The 20,688-nt window shown below is 40.2% G+C and overlaps 1 protein-coding gene across 4 annotated transcripts; it reads left to right on the top strand.

Annotated features, from left to right (window-relative positions):
- The first annotated feature begins 1,154 nt into the window (after positions 1-1,154).
- Positions 1,155-17,392, top strand: phka2 (phosphorylase kinase, alpha 2 (liver)). 4 transcript variants are annotated; one of them, XM_012917040.3, is made up of 33 exons: positions 1,155-1,441; positions 1,562-1,651; positions 3,306-3,464; positions 4,280-4,327; positions 4,506-4,674; positions 4,821-4,903; positions 5,283-5,363; positions 5,463-5,561; positions 5,647-5,793; positions 5,898-5,951; positions 6,101-6,223; positions 6,337-6,432; positions 9,358-9,465; positions 9,675-9,753; positions 10,160-10,294; positions 10,387-10,496; positions 10,606-10,750; positions 10,948-11,026; positions 11,100-11,251; positions 11,344-11,514; positions 12,157-12,266; positions 12,367-12,503; positions 12,596-12,758; positions 13,235-13,314; positions 13,397-13,475; positions 13,560-13,689; positions 13,808-13,909; positions 14,139-14,257; positions 14,465-14,488; positions 14,945-14,998; positions 15,824-16,057; positions 16,134-16,334; positions 16,415-17,392. In XM_012917040.3, exons 2-33 carry the CDS (start codon positions 1,574-1,576, stop codon positions 16,586-16,588), a joined length of 3,723 nt encoding a protein of 1,240 aa, XP_012772494.1. In that variant the 5' UTR covers positions 1,155-1,441; positions 1,562-1,573; the 3' UTR covers positions 16,589-17,392. The 4 variants fall into 4 exon arrangements, with proteins under 4 accessions (XP_012772494.1, XP_012772495.1, XP_012772496.1 ...); XM_012917041.3 differs by lacking the exon at positions 14,465-14,488; XM_012917042.3 differs by lacking the exon at positions 14,945-14,998.
- Positions 17,393-20,688: the final 3,296 nt, after the last annotated feature.

The following is a 20,688-nucleotide window of genomic DNA, read 5'->3' as shown; positions in this document are numbered from 1 at the left end:
CACCATGCTTGACAGTTGGAGCAGTTTTCTGTAAAACATGTTCGAAAGGGGTTCAAATCCATCATCTGTCTCGGTCTTTCTATGTGGAGTTTGCATGTTATCCAGGTGTTTGCGTGATATGCTGGTTTGCAAATTAGTGGCTTAAGTTGATAAGTTATTCTAAATTGCCTACAGGTGTTATATGTGTGTGAATGGTTTTCTGTCTCTGTGTATCAGATGGGTGAGCTGTCCAGGGTGTACTCCACCTTGCCTTGTGGCAGATGGGATAGACTCCAGTCCCCCCAGAAAATCCAAAATCATTATGAACTTGTACACCCAATTCTTGTTTTTTCTTTTTCTTTTTCTTTTTTAACAGCCATTAGAGACATACGCTATGCAATCATTCCTGGAAAAACAACTTTTTATGATTTGAAGAAATCATAAAAAGCCTCAAATTACCATGACATCTTTTGACCACATATTTTTATGCATTTAACTATGTATATTTCAATTAAATGGTACTTTTAACTGTTCTTTACTTTCCCTGATTTTGAAATCAAGATATACTGGAGATACATTTACTTGAGTACTGGACTAAAATACTGAATCTGCACTACAGCACAGTAATATAGTCCTGGTATACATAAATAATAAACAACAAGGGAAGTTTATGTCTGTTTGTGTTTTTTTCTGCTGGTATATCTTTCTCAGATTATACGTAAAAAGTCGTCTATACTGTCAACATTTACAAAATACACCAACTGTATATTCTTTACAGTGATGATGACTTTAAGGACAAAGAACAATGCATGAATTACATTTTAAGCAATGTGCAAAAGTACAGTTCTGTGGTACTCAACGAGTGTTTTCATTTAATGCTGCTTTAAAATCGAGGGAAATAAAGGGAAACTCTAGCTGAATGCATTTTAATAGCTAGATACTTAAACTATTTACATTTTGTATATAAAATATAAACCCCCCAAAACCCAACAGTACATGTAATAAATCTATTGTTTGTGATACGAGCCATATAAACTAGCAGGATACTCGGTCAGTTTTCCCCATTTCTAAATAAAGTGAATACGCGGCTTAAAGCCTTGGAGTGGAAGGAACGAAAGTGATCTGGCGCCCCCTGTCGTCGAGCAGGGAAACAACAAGAACATAATGTATTTTTCTTTTACAGATTGGATGTACAGCCGCTCACAGACGTTTCTGCCCTCCAGCCTCTCTGTGTTTGTGAGACCTCACGTCCTGTCTTCTGCGAGCCCTGACTCGTCTTATCAGGCGCTTTGACCGGGCCGTGTGGTCCTGTGTGCCTGAAAATTCATGCTGCAAGCTTAATGTTACGTGTTGATATCGTCAAAAAAACAGCTGGATGCTACCCGGCTAGCGAGCGCTAGCAGAGCAGCCTCTGCGGGGATCGAGTCGGCGAAACAGGAGTGGGAGGATGGGTCGCTGCCTGGTAAGACAGCCTACCTAATTTATTAAGCGAGAGCCGGTGGTGTTCGAAGCTTCGTTTACAAAGAAGTAAATGCCGAGCTTTAAGCGGTCGCTGAGACTTAAACTGTCGTTTTGTGTGCAGTGATCAGAGAGGATGAGGAGTCGCAGTAACTCAGGAGTGCGGCTGGACGGCTATGCCCGGCTGGTCCAGGAGACTATCCTGTGCCATCAGGTGAGTTCAGACATGCACCAGAGACGAGGCAGCGCAGTAAAGCTGGAGCACTTCCGCAAAGGTGGAGTGGAGTAAGGGCCCCTTTTTGCGCAATGTTACTGAGAAACGTTTGAATGAAGCAATAATTCAAGATCTAAATGTGGAAGCACTTATTTCAAAATGAAGTATGTTGCATACTGTGATTACAGTTACTGATGCGTTACTACCCGTGTACTAGTTTAGATGTTGCAGAATGTACGTGGTTGTATATGAAATACTTTCATACATTATTTCAGACACTATAGTCCATTTGAACGTTTAAGTCATGTAAACTTTAAACGAGACAACACCAGGACCCAGTGTTATGGATTTCAGTTATGCACATATCCTTGATTTCTCCTTCAGAAGCATTCTAGGTATGGACATGTTTTGCAGCCCATATAGGTTAGAGTTCAGCCAAAAGTGAGCTGCACAGAAATAAACAAAGTGTGGGCAAAGTTCAGGCACTGGAACAGGCTTAGGACTGGAAAGCTATGTACTGTTATCTCCTGGCTCTTGAGCTCACATTGAGGCACCATCAACAGCTGTCTATGCTAAACTGTGACCCAGAGAGTACTCAGCTGATAGGAAACAGCATCAGCTTTCCAGGCATAGCATATACTGATATGTCGGGGTATATGTTTAGTGAGAGAGGAGGGGGTGACACACTGATGTCTCAGGCTCCTCCAAATATAAACTGCAACTGCTGTATTATTGTTATTGGGCACACATGAACTTTCAGTAACTTTCAGTCAAAGGACTTTGATACTTTTTAACAATTTCAGTTTGAATTGTAATCAGTGGGACCATGCTTTCATTCATTTTCAGCTCTGCTCATAGGAGATCACAATAACACATATAAGAATAATAGCTATGAATCTGTGATAGCCAAAGAAGAATCACGCCTCGTCGACTTAAAGTGTGTATTGGGTCCTGTCTGTGCGTTGTAATCGTTGGTGGAGTGTTCAGCAGCTAGCTAAAAAGCTGCAGCTGTGTGTCTTGTCGTGGATCTTTCACACATGGATTATAGAAAAAAGCTCCTGCTCCTTCAAGCTTGACCAAAATTTGCACCAGCCCACATGGATAAATCAAATACTCTCTGGAGAAAAATGTTATGGTCAGATGAGACAAACATTGAGCTGTTTGGAAGAGTAAAGCTGAGGCTTTCAAACCTAAGAACACTTTACAAACTGTCAAGCATGGTGGTGGTAGCATCATGCTCTGTAGCTGTAATGCTGCTTATGATACTGGTACATTGCACAAAGTGGATGGAATAATGAAGGATGACTATCTTCAAATTCTTCAGCTTCACGTCAGATCAACAGCTAGAAAGTTGAAACTTGGACACAGTTGGGTTTTCCAACGGGACAATGATCCCAAACACACCAGAATTGGTTTTGGAATGGAGCTTCTGTAAAGGCCTTCCCAAAGCCCTGACCTCAGAAATGTTAAAGATTTGTGTTTGTGGTACAATCATTCAACTCTCAAAAAACAAAACAAAACAAAACCCTAAATCACAATTATGATCACATTCAGGCTCATGATGAGTGCAGGTAAACTATTGACCACAACTGTATCCTTCACACCACCCCTGTCTTTACTATTAGTTAACATGTCACATGTGTCTTGGTTTCAGAATCCAGTGACAGGACTTCTTCCTGCCAGTGCGCAGAAGAAGGATGCCTGGGTGAGGGATAATGTTTACAGTGTCCTGGCGGTGTGGGGGCTGGGAATGGCCTACCGGAAGAATGCAGACCGCGATGAAGACAAGGCCAAAGCTTATGAACTGGAGCAGGTGTGTTTGCAACATAAATAGAGCGAGTGAAAAAGGGGCCTGTGCATTCTTTCAGTTATGACGGGTTAAATATTTGAGGATAGCAATACTTAGTAAAACTTTAATGAATGTGGGCTGTAGTTAAGCTAAAGTATCACATTAGCTCAACATAAAATATTGTTTTACTCTTAAATAGCTTAAAGTGAAAGTGAATATAAAAGAATCACATTTGTTTTGGTCAGCACTGCGATCATAACGTTTTAGTAGGCTTTAGAAAGAAGAGGATTAAAGAAAGAGGAAAGGATTATTTCATTCTGACATAACATAGTGCACATGCTGAACATGCACAGGCTTTCACCCATACATACGTACATAGTGCATGTACTGAGTGCCATCAATCAACAAGTAGCACTCTGCCCCTAATTATAGAGTAAGGTGTTATAATGTCTAACTTTAAAATCAGGCCAGCACTGATAAAAGTTTCTGATTAAGATTCATTAAACGAATTGCTAAAAATTATCTAATGTGTATGAAAAAAAACCCAATTCATAGTTCTGTTAGAATTTTTTAAGTACATTTTTAGCTCTTGTAACTTTGAGTCAGTGTTTAATAGTCCAAGCTGATAAATTTGCTAACCTGTTTGATAGAATACAGCACATTGCAAAAGTCTCGAGCCCCCCTCCACGGGTTCTTGTGGGAAATGTGAGAATAAATACACAGAGCTACAAGAGATGATTGTAACTGTTTCCTTTCCAGCTTGCTAGAAATAGAAAGTAAATTGCATCACGGTGAGATTTTTGCCGTTTACTGATAGAGCTGTTTTTGTTTGCTGGCAGAGTGTGGTGAAACTGATGCAGGGGCTTCTGCAGTGCATGATGAGACAGGTAAGATATACCCTGGGTTTGAGTATTGGACTGCTGGGCAAACAAAACAAACAACTTGATGACGTCGCTTTGTACTGTGGAATTATTGACGTTGCTGATTAGCTTATGAAGAAACTCATTATAAACTTAGCTAAAGCTATAGACAAAAAACAATGAGTCTTTGGTCATGTGTTTCCAGGTGGCCAAGGTGGAGAAGTTCAAACACACCCAGAGTACAAAAGATTGCTTGCATGCCAAATATGATACTCCCACTTGTGCCACAGTGGTCAGAGATGATCAGTGGGGTCATCTCCAGGTGGACGCCACCTCGATTTACCTGCTGATGCTGGCACAGATGACAGCCTCAGGTACAATAGTGATGCAGACTGCTTTTTTTATGTATATATATAATTTTTGCCTTTTCTTTGCCTTGGTGTTGTAACATCATGTTATTAAAGAATGAGTTTTCCTTTGTTCAAACAGAACTGAACATAGTTGTTATCTTATCCCGCAGGTCTTCGTATCATTTCCAACCTGGACGAGGTAGCCTTCATCCAAAACTTGGTCTTCTACATAGAGGCTGCCTACAAAGTAGCGGTGGGTAATGTTTTTTAGAGGTCTTGTTTGGGTATGTGGTGTCTGGAGGGTGACATATGAGTAGTTAAATGAAAAGACACAGAATAAAAGCTGCTCCCAAAGTATGTGCATGTCGAGTCTTCTACTGTAACACGTCCAGATGTTTGGAAACACTTCTGGGTTTTGGACTGACTTCAGAGGAGTGTAACCACAGGTTTTTGAAACAATGAATGAAAGAATTATTAGTAAAAAGTCAGAGGTTTGTTTGTTTGTTTGTTTTGTTTCTGTTATCATAGTTTAATGATAAATTAGTGGAATAGGCTTTTCAGTGCCATGATGAGTTTCAGTACTGGAGAGTTGCTATAAAGAAATGAAGCCATGACCATTTTTACCACTGCAGGACTATGGAATGTGGGAACGAGGTGACAAGACTAACCAGGGCATTCCTGAGCTCAATGCCAGCTCTGTAGGAATGGCTAAGGTACAAAGGATATGTGATATTTAATAATTATCAGCATTTATGATACACTGTACTGTCCATTCATGGATATAGGGATTCATCTGCATATGCACGTTGCAGGCAGCGCTTGAAGCTATAGATGAGCTGGATCTGTTTGGTGCTCATGGAGGGCCAAAGTCAGTAATCCATGTGTTGCCTGATGAAGTCGAACACTGTCAGGTATCATTTTTAATTAGCCTTTAGCTATGGTAGCATCACCTCTGTTTGTCTTTCTTGTATTCAGCGTGCTGTTTTTCCCCTTCAGTCTATTCTGTGCTCCATGCTGCCAAGAGCTTCAACTTCAAAGGAAATAGATGCTGGTCTTCTGTCCATTACTTCTTTCCCTGCGTTTGCTGTGGAGGATGCTGACCTGGTGGCCGTGACGAAGTCAGAGATCATAAGCAAACTGCAGGTGAAGTCAAAGCATAAACAAGCTGGACATTTCTGCCAAGGAAAAGTATATTGTTTGGTATTTTGACCTGCGCTCTTTAAATTCTACTCTTTGCTTTATTTCAGGGTCGCTATGGCTGCTGTCGCTTTATCAGGGACGGATATCGTTGTCCCAAAGAGGTGATATATTCTAGTATTAAGGCTCATGGGACATGTAAATGCATTACAGCAGCGAAACCAGGGAGGAGGTGCTCTTTTTTAGTGAAGAGTATAGATGTCTATGTTTTTTTGCAGGAAAGCTTATGTAAGCTCCTGATCTTTCTCTCTAGGATCCATCTCGGCTGCATTATGATCCTGCTGAGCTCAAGCTATTTGAGAATATTGAGTGTGAGTGGCCTGTGTTTTGGACTTACCTCATCCTGGATGGTATTTTTGCTGGTGATCAAGTTCAGGTAAAGCAACCAAAGACACTGGTTCATATGCACTTTCTGCTATACTCACACAATCATTGAGTCACTTTGGATATGGCTTTTTTAACAATAACAACAAATTTGCTTTTGTACAGGTGCAAGAGTACCGTGAAGCACTGGAGGGTGTTTTAATCAGAGGGAAGAATGGCATTAAGTTGGTGCCTGAACTTTATTCTGTTCCTCCTGACAAGGTATCCTAGACTCACGGAGAGCACAAGATACAGTTAGTGCAGTTAGTACCTCTGTACACCACCATAGTATGGGTTATATTTTAAAATGAATGTGTGTTTTAAGAGTATTAACAAAAGTATTGCATTAGCTATGTAGGAATTACAGCCATTTTTAAACATGGTCCCACATTTTGACAGATATACAGTGGGGCAAAAAAGTATTTAGTCAGCCACCGATTGTGCAAGTTCCCCCACCTAAAATGATGACAGAGGTCAGTAATTTGCACCAGAGGTACACTTCAACTGTGAGAGACAGAATGTGAAAAACAAATCCATGAATCCACATGGTAGGATTTGTAAAGAATTTATTCGTAAATCAGGGTGGAAAATAAGTATTTGGTCAATAACAAAAATACAACTCAATACTGTGTAACATAACCTTTGTTGGCAATAACAGAGGTCAAACGTTTACTATAGGTCTTTACCAGGTTTGCACACACAGTAGCTGGTATTTTGGCCCATTCCTCCATGCAGATCTTCTCGAGAGCAGTGATGTTTTGGGGCTGTCGCCGAGCAACACGGACTTTCAACTCCGCCACAGATTTTCTATGGGGTTGAGGTCTGGAGACTGGCTAGGCCACTCCAGGACTTTCAAATGCTTCTTACGGAGCCACTCCTTTGTTGCCCGGGCGGTGTGTTTTGGATCATTGTCATGTTGGAAGACCCAGCCTCGTTTCATCTTCAAAGTTCTCACTGATGGAAGGAGGTTTTGGCTCAAAATCTCACGATACATGGCCCCATTCATTCTGTCCTTAACACGGATCAGTCGTCCTGTCCCCTTGGCAGAAAAACAGCCCCATAGCATGATGTTTCCACCCCCATGCTTCACAGTAGGTATGGTGTTCTTGGGATGCAACTCAGTATTCTTCTTCCTCCAAACACGACGAGTTGAGTTTATACCAAAAAGTTCTACTTTGGTTTCATCTGACCACATGACATTCTCCCAATCCTCTGCTGTATCATCCATGTGCTCTCTGGCAAACTTCAGACGGGCCTGGACATGCGCTGGCTTCAGCAGCGGAACACGTCTGGCACTGCGGGATTTGATTCCCTGCCGTTGTAGTGTGTTACTGATGGTGACCTTTGTTACTTTGGTCCCAGCTCTCTGCAGGTCATTCACCAGGTCCCCCCGTGTGGTTCTGGGATCTTTGCTCACCGTTCTCATGATCATTTTGACCCCACGGGATGAGATCTTGCGTGGAGCCCCAGATCGAGGGAGATTATCAGTGGTCTTGTATGTCTTCCATTTTCTGATGATTGCTCCCACAGTTGATTTTTTCACACCAAGCTGCTTGCCTATTGTAGATTCACTCTTCCCAGTCTGGTGCAGGTCTACAATACTTTTCCTGGTGTCCTTCCAAAGCTCTTTGGTCTTGGCCATGGCGGAGTTTGGAGTCTGACTGTTTGAGGCTGTGGACAGGTGTCTTTTATACAGATGATGAGTTCAAACAGGTGCCATTCATACAGGTAACGAGTGGGGGACAGAAAAGCTTCTTACCGAAGACGTTACAGGTCTGTGAGAGCCAGAGATTTTCATTGTTTGAGGTGACCAAATACTTATTTTCCACCCTAATTTACGAATAAATTCTTTACAAATCCTACCATGTGAATTCATGGATTTTTTTTTTTCACATTCTGTCTCTCACAGTTGAAGTGTACCTCTGGTGCAAATTACTGACCTCTGTCATCATTTTAAGTGGGGGAACTTGCACAATCGGTGGCTGACTAAATACTTTTTTGCCCCACTGTATGCACCCGTTCTCATAGTAAGGGCTACATTATTGTGTCATGGTCTGACCTAATCCACCTTTCATTGCTTTGTTTTGTTAGACCAGTAATTTTTTAAAGCGGTCTTGAGCAGTAATTCTCTAAGCTTTCTGAAGATCTTTCGAAGTTTGTCTTTGGTCATTGGCATCCTCTTTTTCAGTCCAGTCCTCATACCTGACCATTTTCAGAGAAATGCTTTTTATGGTTTGTTGTTACTGACCTGTGAATTGTTCTGGCATAAAAAGGCAAATAACTCAAGGGATGAACCTGTGTTGTATCAACACATAACAGACAACTTGGCAAAAAAAAAGAAAGATAAATTATATCTTGAAGCATTTTGTTACTATCTGGGGAGGACGAAAGAAGCTTTTTTTTGTCTACTACATTTCTTTGGCATATATTTCAATTAAATCACTGCACCTATTTCCCATTTTCCTAGTGAAATATACAAAATGATGGGGGACTCAAGATTGTGCTGTAAATTAGTCTAAAGAAACTTAATCAAAGATACAAAATTGAGTCTTTCATGAAGAATACTTTTAAAATGTCTGTTGTAATATGACACATATGCCATAGGAGCAGCTTTTACATGTGCAATGCTATTGTAGTGTATTATTTTATATTTTTTCAGTATCAAGTTTAACCATAATTCGTTGCATTGTCCTCTAAAAATCAAAAGGTAAAAAAATGGTTGTGCCAAAAAAATGTTTTATTTATTATTTATATATTTACTATTTGTTCTATATAGTTTGTAGAAGTCATTAAACTTTGTTTAATGACAAATTTTAGACAAGTGGAAAAATTAGCTAACTAATGATGGTTTAGCGCTAATTAGGGAACATTAGCATACTAGCATTTGCTAATTAGCTAATTGCTGCGGTTAATACTCTTTTCCCTGTTTTTTGTCATCATCTATATTCTATAAAGTTGTAGTTTTGTTCACCTAAGGGTTATTTTTGCTAATTTTACTCATACATTGTCAATCTGTTGGGTAGAAATATTAGCTCCAGACTCTGTCTGCTCCCTGCTGTTCTGTTTACCTGTTGTGATAAAGACAGGGACTGTTTCAGTGTATATATCTGTTTATTAAGATACCAAAAAAATATGTACCTCTTGCAGGTTGAGGAGGAGTATAGCAATCCTCACTCAGTAGACAGGGTAGCCATGGGTCAGCTGCCACACATGTGGGGACAGTCACTCTACATCTTGGGGTGCCTTCTGGCTGAGGTAGGTCCTGAGCTACACACTAGCTTAAATGTTAGCTAGCCACAAGGCAACTGTTTGTTATCATTGTGTGTATGGCAGACAAATTGGGAATAATGCAGTATTCTAACAGACATTCAATACACAAAAACCACCTCACTTTTTATACGTATAAGCATTCAACGAATGTTATAAATCTTCTGCTTCGTCTTGCCTTTTCTTTTCGGATTAAGGGTTTTTTAGCACCAGGAGAGATAGATCCGCTCAACAGGAGATTCTCTACAAGCTTCAAACCAGATGTTGTGGTACAAGGTTGGTGATTAATTTGTAGGAAACTGATATGGGCTGAGAGTTAAAGTCTGGTACATTAAGCAAGATATTAACTAAACACTGCTTTGAAAATAGAGGGACTTTCAGCTTCAGTAACCAATGTCACATTTCTGAAATTAGTCATTTCTGATGTTCTAAAGTCAGCATATTTTTGTACACACCAATGCACCATTGTGCACACCAATTCATGCAAGCACTTTTTTATGCTTAAATGCTTTTTATCTAACACTCCAATAAATGCATCGGAGAGCAACTTGGGTTTAGTAACTTGCCCCAGGATATTTGGCATCCAGACTGGAGCAGCCAGATATTGAACTACCAACATTTTAATATATTTTAAAAATCTTTAAATATCTAAATTGCTTTTTATATGTTTGTTTTTTTTTAGTTTGTGTTCTAGCAGAGTCGGAGGAGATCCAGGAGTTGTTAAGAGATCTGGGGATCGAGGTACAAACGATGGCAGAAGTTCTGCCCATCAGGGTCATGCCAGCTCGCATCCTGAGCCATGTCTATGTTAGACTGGGTAAACGAGCACTCTTTTCCTTACAGTGTACACCTGTGCATGTGTGTTCATATTAAAATAAATAAGAGTACCATCTGGTGTCTCTGCCACAGGGAACAGCAAGAAACTGAGTCTGAGTGGGCGGCCGTACAGACACATTGGTGTCCTGGGAACATCCAAATTCTACGAGATCCGAAATCGCTCTTACATATTCACCCCTCAGGTAAAACTAGGGCATGTTGTGACCTTGTTATGTTAGCCACATTAACATTAATAATTGAACAATAAATATTTGAATTTCTATATTTCTGCTTGGCCCCCCCTTTGTTCAGTTTCTGGATCAGCACCATTTCTATCTGGCTCTGGACAACCAGATGATTGTGGAGATGTTACGGACCGAACTGGCCTATCTCTCTTGTTGCTGGAGGATGACAGGGCGGCCCACGCTCACATTCCCAATCACCCGTAGCATGCTGGGTAATAACCAAAGCATATCAGTCTGTAATTGTTCTACATAATATAATTAATAATGTACTGTATTTTTAAGCTAATATAAAAAATAAACTTAGATGTTTAGACTGCATGTTCAAACAGGAGATGTCACTGCTGAACACATGAACTGTGAGTAGCTCCTAATTTTTTACCTGATGAATGTCCATCTTTTTTCTGTCTAGATGAAGATGGAGAAACAATTGATTCATGTATCCTGTCAACTCTAAGGAAACTACAGGATGGCTATTTTGCTGGAGCGAGGTTTGTTTCCCTCTATAGCTTAAAACAACAGATGATGTGACTTTTGTATAAAGTTTGTGGCTGACCACTACAGGGTGCAGATGTCAGACGTCTCCAGTGTCCAGACCACTTCTTTTCACACTCGTCTCAGCTTCCTGGATGAAGAGAATGATGACATATTGCTTGAGGATGGAGGCGATGATGATGATGGATATGGAGAGGAGTATAATATCTGTCGTCCCTCGGGTAATTACTTATTGTCCAAGACTGTACAGCAGTTGTGTGGCACAATTAATTTGTCCTGTTTGTAAACATGGTTCAATTCGATTTAACTCTAGATGACTCAGAAGATGTATTTGACCAGTACCTCACCCAGCTCCTTCACAGCACCACTACCAAGTGCCATCTTCCTCCCATCCAGAGGGGGCAGCACCATGTCTTCAGTCCAGAACATACCACAAGAGACATCCTGTCTTTTATGGCGCAGGTCCAGGGCCTGAACGTTCCCAGTGAGTTTCTCAACAATGTAATGACCATGCTAGTTTTCATGCTAGTGCAGATACACTAACCATAGTGTGTATTTAAAAGATGGATGTGGTCACCACAATGCCACCAATTGTTTTGTGAAGCCTTGTCTTGAGCGTTTTGGTTGTTTTGTTTATTTGAGACAAGCACAGTGTCAGTGTGACTGAAAATGTTTGCTGAGGTCACACATTAAGCAAGGACTTTCACCCCCTGCTGGCCATTAGAAGGACAGGCAGGTTTATGGCACTCGAGCACTGGCTTCACCCTCCTATCACAGCCATCTTTTATAAGGAGTCTGTAATGATATAATAAGACTGATGTTAGATTTTTTTGACATCAAAGTAACAAATCTTGTTAAAACACTAAGCCATTGTCAAGCCTGTCAAACCTGCACAGGTCTGGTCTACCTCCTGAACCCAAGGGACGAGTCATCACAGTGCAAGCTGTTACTGCAGTAAAAACTGTGATTGAAGGAATTTTCTAATAATAATCCAGTAATAAGCAAAGGTCCCTGTTTAACAGCAAAGCAGAGACCTTAAAAGGCATTTTTTTGTAATAAGCTGCCAGTGTGTTAAAAAGCAGAGACTCTCTTTTTAATGCTCCGTTTTAATGACACGTATTTTCAGAGTCTTCCATGTATCTGCCTGTGACTCCGGTCAAGAGCAAACATCGCAAATCTCTCAACCTTCTTGATGTTCCTCATCCTCAGCACGGCCCACAGGCGAAACAGCACAAGGTAGGCACAGCACATCCTTCCACCAGCAAACTCACTTCTCTCATGACGTCAGTATTGCTATGAGTACATTTGTCTAACCCTGGCACTTTTCCTTTACTAGTCACACTCTGCTGCTGATCTTCATCTGCCGCGAGACTCTCAGGGCAACACAGACTTTGAAGCATTGGTCAGGCAGCTAAAAGAATGCCCCACTCTTCAGGACCAGGCTGACATCCTCTACATTCTCTATGTGATGAAGTATGATTATCAAGACAAAAGTAGAGCAAACGTTTGATTAAAAAATGCTGCTTTTGTAATTGCCCATCGTGTGTTTTTGTTCTCTTGAGCAGAGGAGCTGATTGGCTGGTGGAGTTGTCAGGTCCTGGGCAGGGTGGGGTCAGTGTGCGATCACTGTTGGAGGAGCTGTACGTAGAAGCCGGAGCCTGTAAAGAGTGGGGGCTCATTAGGTACATCTCTGGAATACTGCGCAAGAGGGTGGAGGTCCTCGCTGAGGTCAGTGTCTTAGGAAAAAGGTGGCTTAGCACCTGGTTGGAGATTATTTTAAACAAAGTGTGTCAGCAACTTGCAGCAGAGATTATGTGCTTGACTTGGACACCTAAGTAGTAAGACAGCACTACCACCAACAGCATGATGATGCCATTCCACATGTAGCCACAAATTGACCTTACAAACATATATCATAAATCATGTATACTTATATATTCAGTCTTTATCCATGTCATTGGTATCTTCCATGTGGATCAGTCACTGTGATCAGATATCTGGACTTGTTCTGATCCAGTGTTGTTGAATCATTGCTGACTGTTTGTTGACCTACCCTATTCCTCCTGCAACAAACAGCTTCAGTCACTCACTCATGCTACAAGTAAGATTTAGGAAGTTCCTAATAGGTGTGTTTTGAACAGGATCAACAGTGTCCATGGCCATTTATTAATAATTCATTCCACATGTATTTGTCCTTTCTGCAGGCCTGCACAGATCTGATTTCCCATCACAAGCAGCTGACTGTAGGTCTACCTCCTCAACCCAGGGAAAGAGTGATCACAGTGTAAGCCGTTATTGCAGTAAAACAGTGTGGCTGAAGAAATCTTCCAATAATAATCCAAGGTCTCTGTCCTGATTCTTTTCAGCCCTCTTCCGCCAGATGAGTTAAACAACCTCATCTACGAAGCCAGTGGTCAGGACATCAGTGTAGCAGTGGTCACTCAGGTAAATCAGTCACCGTTTGGACTGACTGATAATTTTTTCACACACCAATCTTACAGCCTTGAACTGTGTGTGTCTGTCATGTAGGAAATCATGGTGTATCTAGCCATGTATGTGCGCTCCCAGCCCGCTCTGTTCGGGGACATGCTCAGACTCAGGATAGGACTCATCATGCAAGTGATGGCCACTGAGTTAGCTCGCAGCCTGCACTGTTCTGGTAGGAAAAAACACCCAAACACAACGTACACATGCACATGCACGCATAACCGAGTGGTTGAGCAAAGGAATTAAGTCTGCAGAGTGTGCAATATGAAAAGCTTGAAATGTCTTTGTAGGGGAGGAGGCGTCAGAGAGTTTGATGAGCCTGAGTCCATTTGGCATGAAGAACCTACTGCATCACATCCTCAGTGGCAAAGAATTTGGGGTGGAGAGAAGCAGTGAGTTTTGTTGTTCCCTATGCATCCATCCCTCATCCCTCAGGAACAGCTGAACACCTTTGTAATAATCATGGTCATATATTTTGTTGCTCTCACACAGAGTCTATGTATTCTACACCAGATCAGGAACCTTGTTACTTAAAATGATTAATCAGGAAAAAATTTATTTGACTTCCCCTTAAACAATCCTGAATCTTTGATCTGTGACTCCTGTTTTTTTTCCCATCAGTGCGCCCAATCCAGTCTGCAGCCACTAGCCCTGCGATATCCATCCATGAACTAGGTCACACAGGAGCTACAAAGACTGAACGCACAGGAATACACAAGCTAAAGAGTGAGATAAAACAGGTGGGAATAATAGGACATAGAATTCTAAGTATTGTAATTTAAGTATATATATTTAATCTGCTTCAAGTGCCTTTTTATCTATCTATCTATCTATCTATCTATCTATCTATCTATCTATCTATCTATCTATCTATCTATCTATCTATCTATCTATCTATCTATCTATCTATCTGTGAATATAATGACACTGTTCTTCTCTTTTTGCAGCTGGATGACTCTCGCCCTACAAGTGTGGGTTGGCTTTAATAATATCTAGCATGTGACTTTTTCTGACCTTGGTCTAAATGACTAAATCAGTCTAAATCCATAGCTGGAGTGACTCTCATCCCATCCCATGACAGTAGGAGAACAAGACTTGGACTTCAGATAACTTTTCTGCAGTTTGATGAACCAGTCCAGACCTTCATTAAGCTGTTTTCCCCCCACCCCCATAACCCATCTTGTTATAGCATTTGGTCATGGATTGGCATGGTTTGTTTGTTAAAGGATTTCTGTTGTGATCAGCCCTGTCCAGCTATCGTTTTGCTTACAGCAGTCTTTCTCGTGTGCTGATTTTCGCAGCTCTGTTGTCATTTTTACTCATGCCCTTGCTCTGTGTGGCTCCAGCGCCATCATATTTGCAGTGCGACAGCCGTGTGAACCATCTCAAACTGTTCTCTGTCATCTGTCATCCATATCCATGTGTAGATCTTCAGTGGCGGTTTTTCCTTGAGTAGCAATGTCACATCGCCTCGCTCTACGGTAAACCATTTCACCTCGCCTGCTTCATGTCACCTTATTTGTTTTAAGGTTGCAATAGGAAGTATGTGTAGACCAAGCAAACTCCATTCGGATTTCATAGTTTATGTAGATATCTTACAGTTTACTCGTGGCTTTACCTATTTAAGGATGAGGATGCTGTTATTTTGTAATCTATTATTATTAACAACGGTTTTAATGAGAAAGCAAGCGCTCACAAATGTACCCAACTAACAAGTATAGTGTGTTAGAGCTCAATTGATAACTTTCATCTATTTATAAATGATGAAACAGTACATATCAAGACAAGATTCCAATTCTTTGCATTATGTTAAAAACAACGTTAACATAACGTTTTTATTTGATCTCATATCAGCACGGGCTCTACTGTGGCCGAAGCCTGGGGTAGCTTGTGATCATAAATCTCTGGGTCTGGGAGACGTCTGCATTTATAATAGCTTGGCAAAAATAACCCTGGGTGTGTTTATCATAATGAAGCAATGTGGCAGCTGTTGCAACATTATACTGTATCATTTCTGGTTGGAAGATAATTAGTAAAGGCACAAGCTATATCAGGCTGTTACTACGGCTACAACACTAGTTAGTAAGCTCTTTAGAGTATTTATCATTAACACCAATAATATAATAATAGCAGCCTTGTCCTTCAGCATATATACTAAAGTGCTTTTTTGCCAAGTTTGATGGAGTGTCAGTATGCATGGATAACTGCATGAAAGGTGGAAAAGCTGTCATTTCGTGGTCTGGTGAGCTAAAAAAAAAAAGTGCTCCAATATTTCAACCTTTTTTACATGTTTTGGCTCGCCACAGCGGTGCAGTAGCCCTTCCACTCCCAGTGGAATGCTGTCCCCGGTGAGCACTTGTCCAGGAGACGGCCAGCTGCACTGGGAGGAGAGGCAAGGCCAGTGGCTGAGGAGACGCAGGCTAGATGGTGCCATCAACAGAGTACCTATGGGTTTCTACCAAAAGGTGTGGAAGATCCTGCAGAAGTGCCACGGTCTGTCCATCGACGGATACGTGTTACCCTCTTCTACCACAAGAGAGGTAGATACTCGCAGACCTGCTGCAGATTTGGACTTCCTGCATATGTGTGTGTTTAAATTCTGTGTTTTCTGTTTAGATGACAGCAGGAGAGATTAAGTTTGCAGTGCAGGTTGAATCTGTGCTGAACCACGTCCCTCAGCCAGAGTACCGGCAGCTGCTAGTGGAGACGGTGATGGTTGTGGGCCTGATAGCGGACGTAGACGTGGACAACATCGGCGGCATCATCCACGTGGATCGCGTCTTGCATTTGGCCAATGACCTTTTCCTCAGTGACCAGGTACTAACAGAGAAAGGTTTTTGGTCTGTTGCAAGTATTCGTTCACTGAGCTTCACTCTGCGTTACCTCTTCATCTTTAGAAATCCCACGGCGCCAGTGAGTATTTCCTTGAGAAGGACCCAGCAACCGGAATCTGCAACTTTTTCTACGACAGCGCTCCTAGTGGTAGCTATGGCACCATGACCTATCTCTCCAAAGCAGCAGTCACTTACGTCCAGGACTTCCTGCCAAGTTCCAGCTGCCTGATGCAGTGAATGGGCAGACTGGTGTGTTTTACTAACAGACTCTATAAACACCCGAAGAGGCATGTTTCATAAAACTAACTTTTATCACCTCATACTGTTCATGCGGTGCTTGTAAGTATACTCTTTAATAAGCTGTGTAGCGCTCATATAACTGTTCTAACATCGTAGCCTTAGCTGCCAGTGCAGACCTCTGTATTTCAGTTTATTTCGTCTTTGTGAGTCTAGACCGTAAACCTATTTATTTTGTGAACGTGCTGCTCAGACGTATGTTTATGACATTTACAATCTTACTCTGTTGTCTGTCTTGTAATTTATCGTATGTTACAGTTCTATTCAGGCTCAGCATTTACCAGAGGAATGTCAATCATATGTGCACTACTTATTCCTCATAAATCAATTTCTGCTGTTATTCTCTATTTTTTACTTAGTAACATCGTAATTTATTGTTCTGCTGTAATTAATGAGATAATTCCCCAGATATGTGGGAAAAACAAGTAAAATATACAACTTGTGCCACAGATTAGCTTTTCACTCACACATGACCACGTTCATAACAACACATGTATTTATTTTTAAGTGTGATAGTTTCCATGTTCTTTATTATTTTGTTTTCATTGCAGCCAATTATGTTTTAGTACTAACAATACTCTGTTTGGGAACAGTTTTTTAAAAATCTGTGTTGTGTGTATAAAGATAAAAATCAGTCTATTTCTGCAAATCTCCAGGGTTATGCTACTGATATGTCTGGTCAACTTTACCTCAACATATACTAAAGGTTTGTTCATTTAGTGTGAAATAAAGAAAGAAAAAAAAGCTTTCATGTGTCTTTTTTAATATGCACATCCATTTTCCTGTTTCACAGAAAGGACTGCAATGTAGTAATTAATTTACAGCAAAAGTAAGTTAACGACTACCCAACAGGTGGAAGTTGGCCAGGTGTTTTCCTTGGCATAGACTAGCAGTGGGTGTCTAGTCTGTTTTCCCAGCTGCTGAAATGATAGTAGGCCTCTTTTTGCTGACATTTTTATCTGCAATAGTAGCGCAGTAGAGTAACCACATGTGCAGTTAATGATGGCTCAGTGTCACTATTAGGGTGTCAGTTCTGTATAACAGAAGAACTGATATAACTAAAAAAAAACTACATTAAAGATTAAGGGAGACTTATTGTGCTAATTTCCAACTCTATAAAAATCCTCATGGACTACTAGATCATGATTACATGATTCACGTTTGACAGTAATTCTTTGTACTGAACTTTGGTGCAACCCGTGCACATTCACTCTCTATAACAAGCTTCTATATCACCCTCCAAGTCAACTTCCTTTTGAGCAACTTCTCTTAGCAAACAGGTTTGAACAGCGCCTCGAGGCAACTGTTGTTGTGATTTGGCGTTATATAAATAAAATTGAATTGAACAGCAAGGGAGTGTAGCTGCTGATGCATTTTGGCATCATAAAGATCTAAGACTCAAAGTGTGCATGTCCAGAACCATATCCATTTTCCAAAACAGTCCCATCTTTTATTAGAGACTTACAAAATTGTCCTAGTCATATGCAGGCCCGATTTGAATATAAGACATAAGTCAGACCATCTCAGACCTACTAAGTTTGTTATTTTGCAGCTTTTAACCTTTTACTGGGAACTTGAAATGCTTGCACACGGCAAATTTCACAACCCTAGAGAGTTACTGGAGGATATTACAAGACTGTTACCTTTTATCTTTCCTAAAAAAAAAAAAGGTCATTGTTAAGATGCAAATCAAGGAACTGTTTACGATTCCTTGCCAGATAAAGCATTAATTGAAAATATAAATATTGTATTACAAATTGCTATATTCATATAGCTATTTTCTTAAAGTTGCAAAGTGCTTCATAACTGAAATTTTGTAAAGCATTAAAAAAACAAGAAAAAGTTAAAAACATTTGTTAAAAAAAAAAATATCTATTTGATTCAAATAAAAAATAAAATAAAAACTAAAAACGTTACCAGGATGTTGTTGTTCAGACAGGGGCTAAAATCCTGAGATGTGATAAAAACAAAACAAAAAAACAAACAAACATTGGGATTTGAATAACATTTGTGCAAAATGTTAACTCACTGCAGCTCGTGGACATTTCTGACTGTTTGCAAAAACTCACGAGCAAAAAAACAAATCCACCTATACCCAACCTCATACCGGTGTAATGACATAATTTCCCCGAAAGATGGCAGCATAACAGTGCTACTGTGATGTAAAGGTTTTCGCTAACTGCTACCAGAGACTGGTCTGATAAGCACCGGTCTGATAAGCACACTACAAATCCCATGTCACTGGTATCTGAAAAGATCTATGGCCTGTGTCCCTGTTCTTCTTCACCAACATTAGCTTTTTTGTGTGTTGTTTGCTTCTAAAATGCAGTTGAACGCTGCTCTGTCGACACAGTTGTGCTGCTTTCAAATACTGTGTGTAAAATCTGTCAAATTACCGTGGTGCGTTCAAGCGCTCTCCTTTTACCATATAACTGCTTCAAATTTAAGCAAGTATGATAATAATAATAATTTATTATAATTATAATTATGATGATAAAAATACACACTCCTTATTTTTTCTATAATTATAGTTGTTGGAATTGATATTTCTTATATTGTCATTTGTGCTAAAATATATAGATATATAATCATTGCCTTTATGTGTCCTAATATGGCTATCATTATGAAGAAAAGGCCGGACAGTCAGAGGATTTATTTTCAACCATCTAACATTTCCTTTATCTGTGTCTGTGCTGACAAAATGTGCTTTCTTTATTTAGAGTGCAGCTTAGTGCAGAGACGAGCTATGTTACATTTGGAATGGACCATGTTCTGTTTCTTGAGGTGCAAGACTTCACACCTTTAAATGTTCATTTGAGATATGACCTATTGCAAGTCCCTGTTTTTATGTTTAGCAAGACGCTTATGTCTGCTTTTCTGCATACCTCATACACACAGTTTAAGTTCATTGAAAGGTCATATGTGTATGTATGGTATGGCTGGAAACACACACACACACATACATGCACCTACACACACAGAATACAGACACTGATGTTGTTCAGATATGACTGCTTAAGAATGTCACGTGTATTTGTAATTGCATATTCATGAATGATTGCTTGTTGACAATAAAAAGGGCTGTAGCGAAGGAATCAGTCAAAGTTGGCTAAGGACAGGTGAAGGCCTGGGCTGACTTCCCTCGCGAGCCACAAAGACAACAGAGCTCTGTCTTGACTTCTTTTGTCGTGCAGTTATTGAGTGTCTCGTTTTCCAGCGGGGTTTGTGTCTAGATAAACCCAACAATAGTTATTTAGACCAACTAGTAAATGAAGAGAAAATGTGTGTATACAACTGATGCCAAATCAGTTTCTAGCGTACTCTCCATCTCTGGACTCTGGTGGAGACAAGAATACATTTAACTAAACATCTTATAGTTTTGGACAAATAATTTAGGGACCTCCCACTGGACACTTATATTTTACAATTTAAGAAATAATAATAAAAAAATCATCAAATCATACTGATTACTTAACAGCGCTCATATAACTTTTACATAGTATTATAGTGTGCCAAGGTGACATTTAACGAATACATAACCAATGTTCCCTCTAATTTTTTATGTGTCTGAGCGAACACACAAACTCCCTGAGCGATCCCGTGGACCACTGTGAGCGACAGCAGATGCGTGCACTGTGGTCACACCAGCATCGAATCCATCCAAGTTACATGGTTTATTAAAATAATCAAATTACAGCATTTACATTTATGTTAGACTACTTTTAATTAACTGCTTTATCCCTCTTACAATGAAAATTTAAAAACATCTTGTTCATGACCTGTGTAGTATGTTAACACTATTAGAAGTAAAAATAACTTGAACTCCAACTTTGAAAACACAACTTTTTATTATTATTATTTTTTGCTCTGACTTGTATTATGAGTCTGTGGTCTAGGAGAGAGTCCTGTAACTCTCTTTCTGCAAAATACAGTATATAAAGACCAATGCTGGGCAATTAATTATATAGTTACTTCTTCAAAAAAGTAACTCAGTTTTGCAAACAACAAAGTTTTTTGCAGCTGTTTACCTAAAAATGCAG

Source organism: Maylandia zebra, linkage group LG1 (genome assembly GCF_041146795.1).
Source record: "Maylandia zebra isolate NMK-2024a linkage group LG1, Mzebra_GT3a, whole genome shotgun sequence".
NCBI classification, from domain to species: Eukaryota; Metazoa; Chordata; class Actinopteri; order Cichliformes; family Cichlidae; genus Maylandia; species Maylandia zebra.
The sequence above is the reverse complement of the archived record's forward strand: the minus strand, read 5'-3'. Positions and strand labels throughout refer to the sequence as shown.

Excerpts from the sequence above, each read along its gene's own strand:
- phka2 (XM_012917040.3), top strand. The coding sequence starts at position 1,574 with ATGAGGAGTCGCAGTAACTCAGGAGTGCGGCTGGACGGCTATGCCCGG. Across the intron at positions 5,364-5,462 it reads GCTCTGTAGGAATGGCTAAG|GCAGCGCTTGAAGCTATAGA; the intron begins GTACAAAGGATA and ends TGCACGTTGCAG. Across the intron at positions 12,267-12,366 it reads CACAGGCGAAACAGCACAAG|TCACACTCTGCTGCTGATCT; the intron begins GTAGGCACAGCA and ends TTCCTTTACTAG.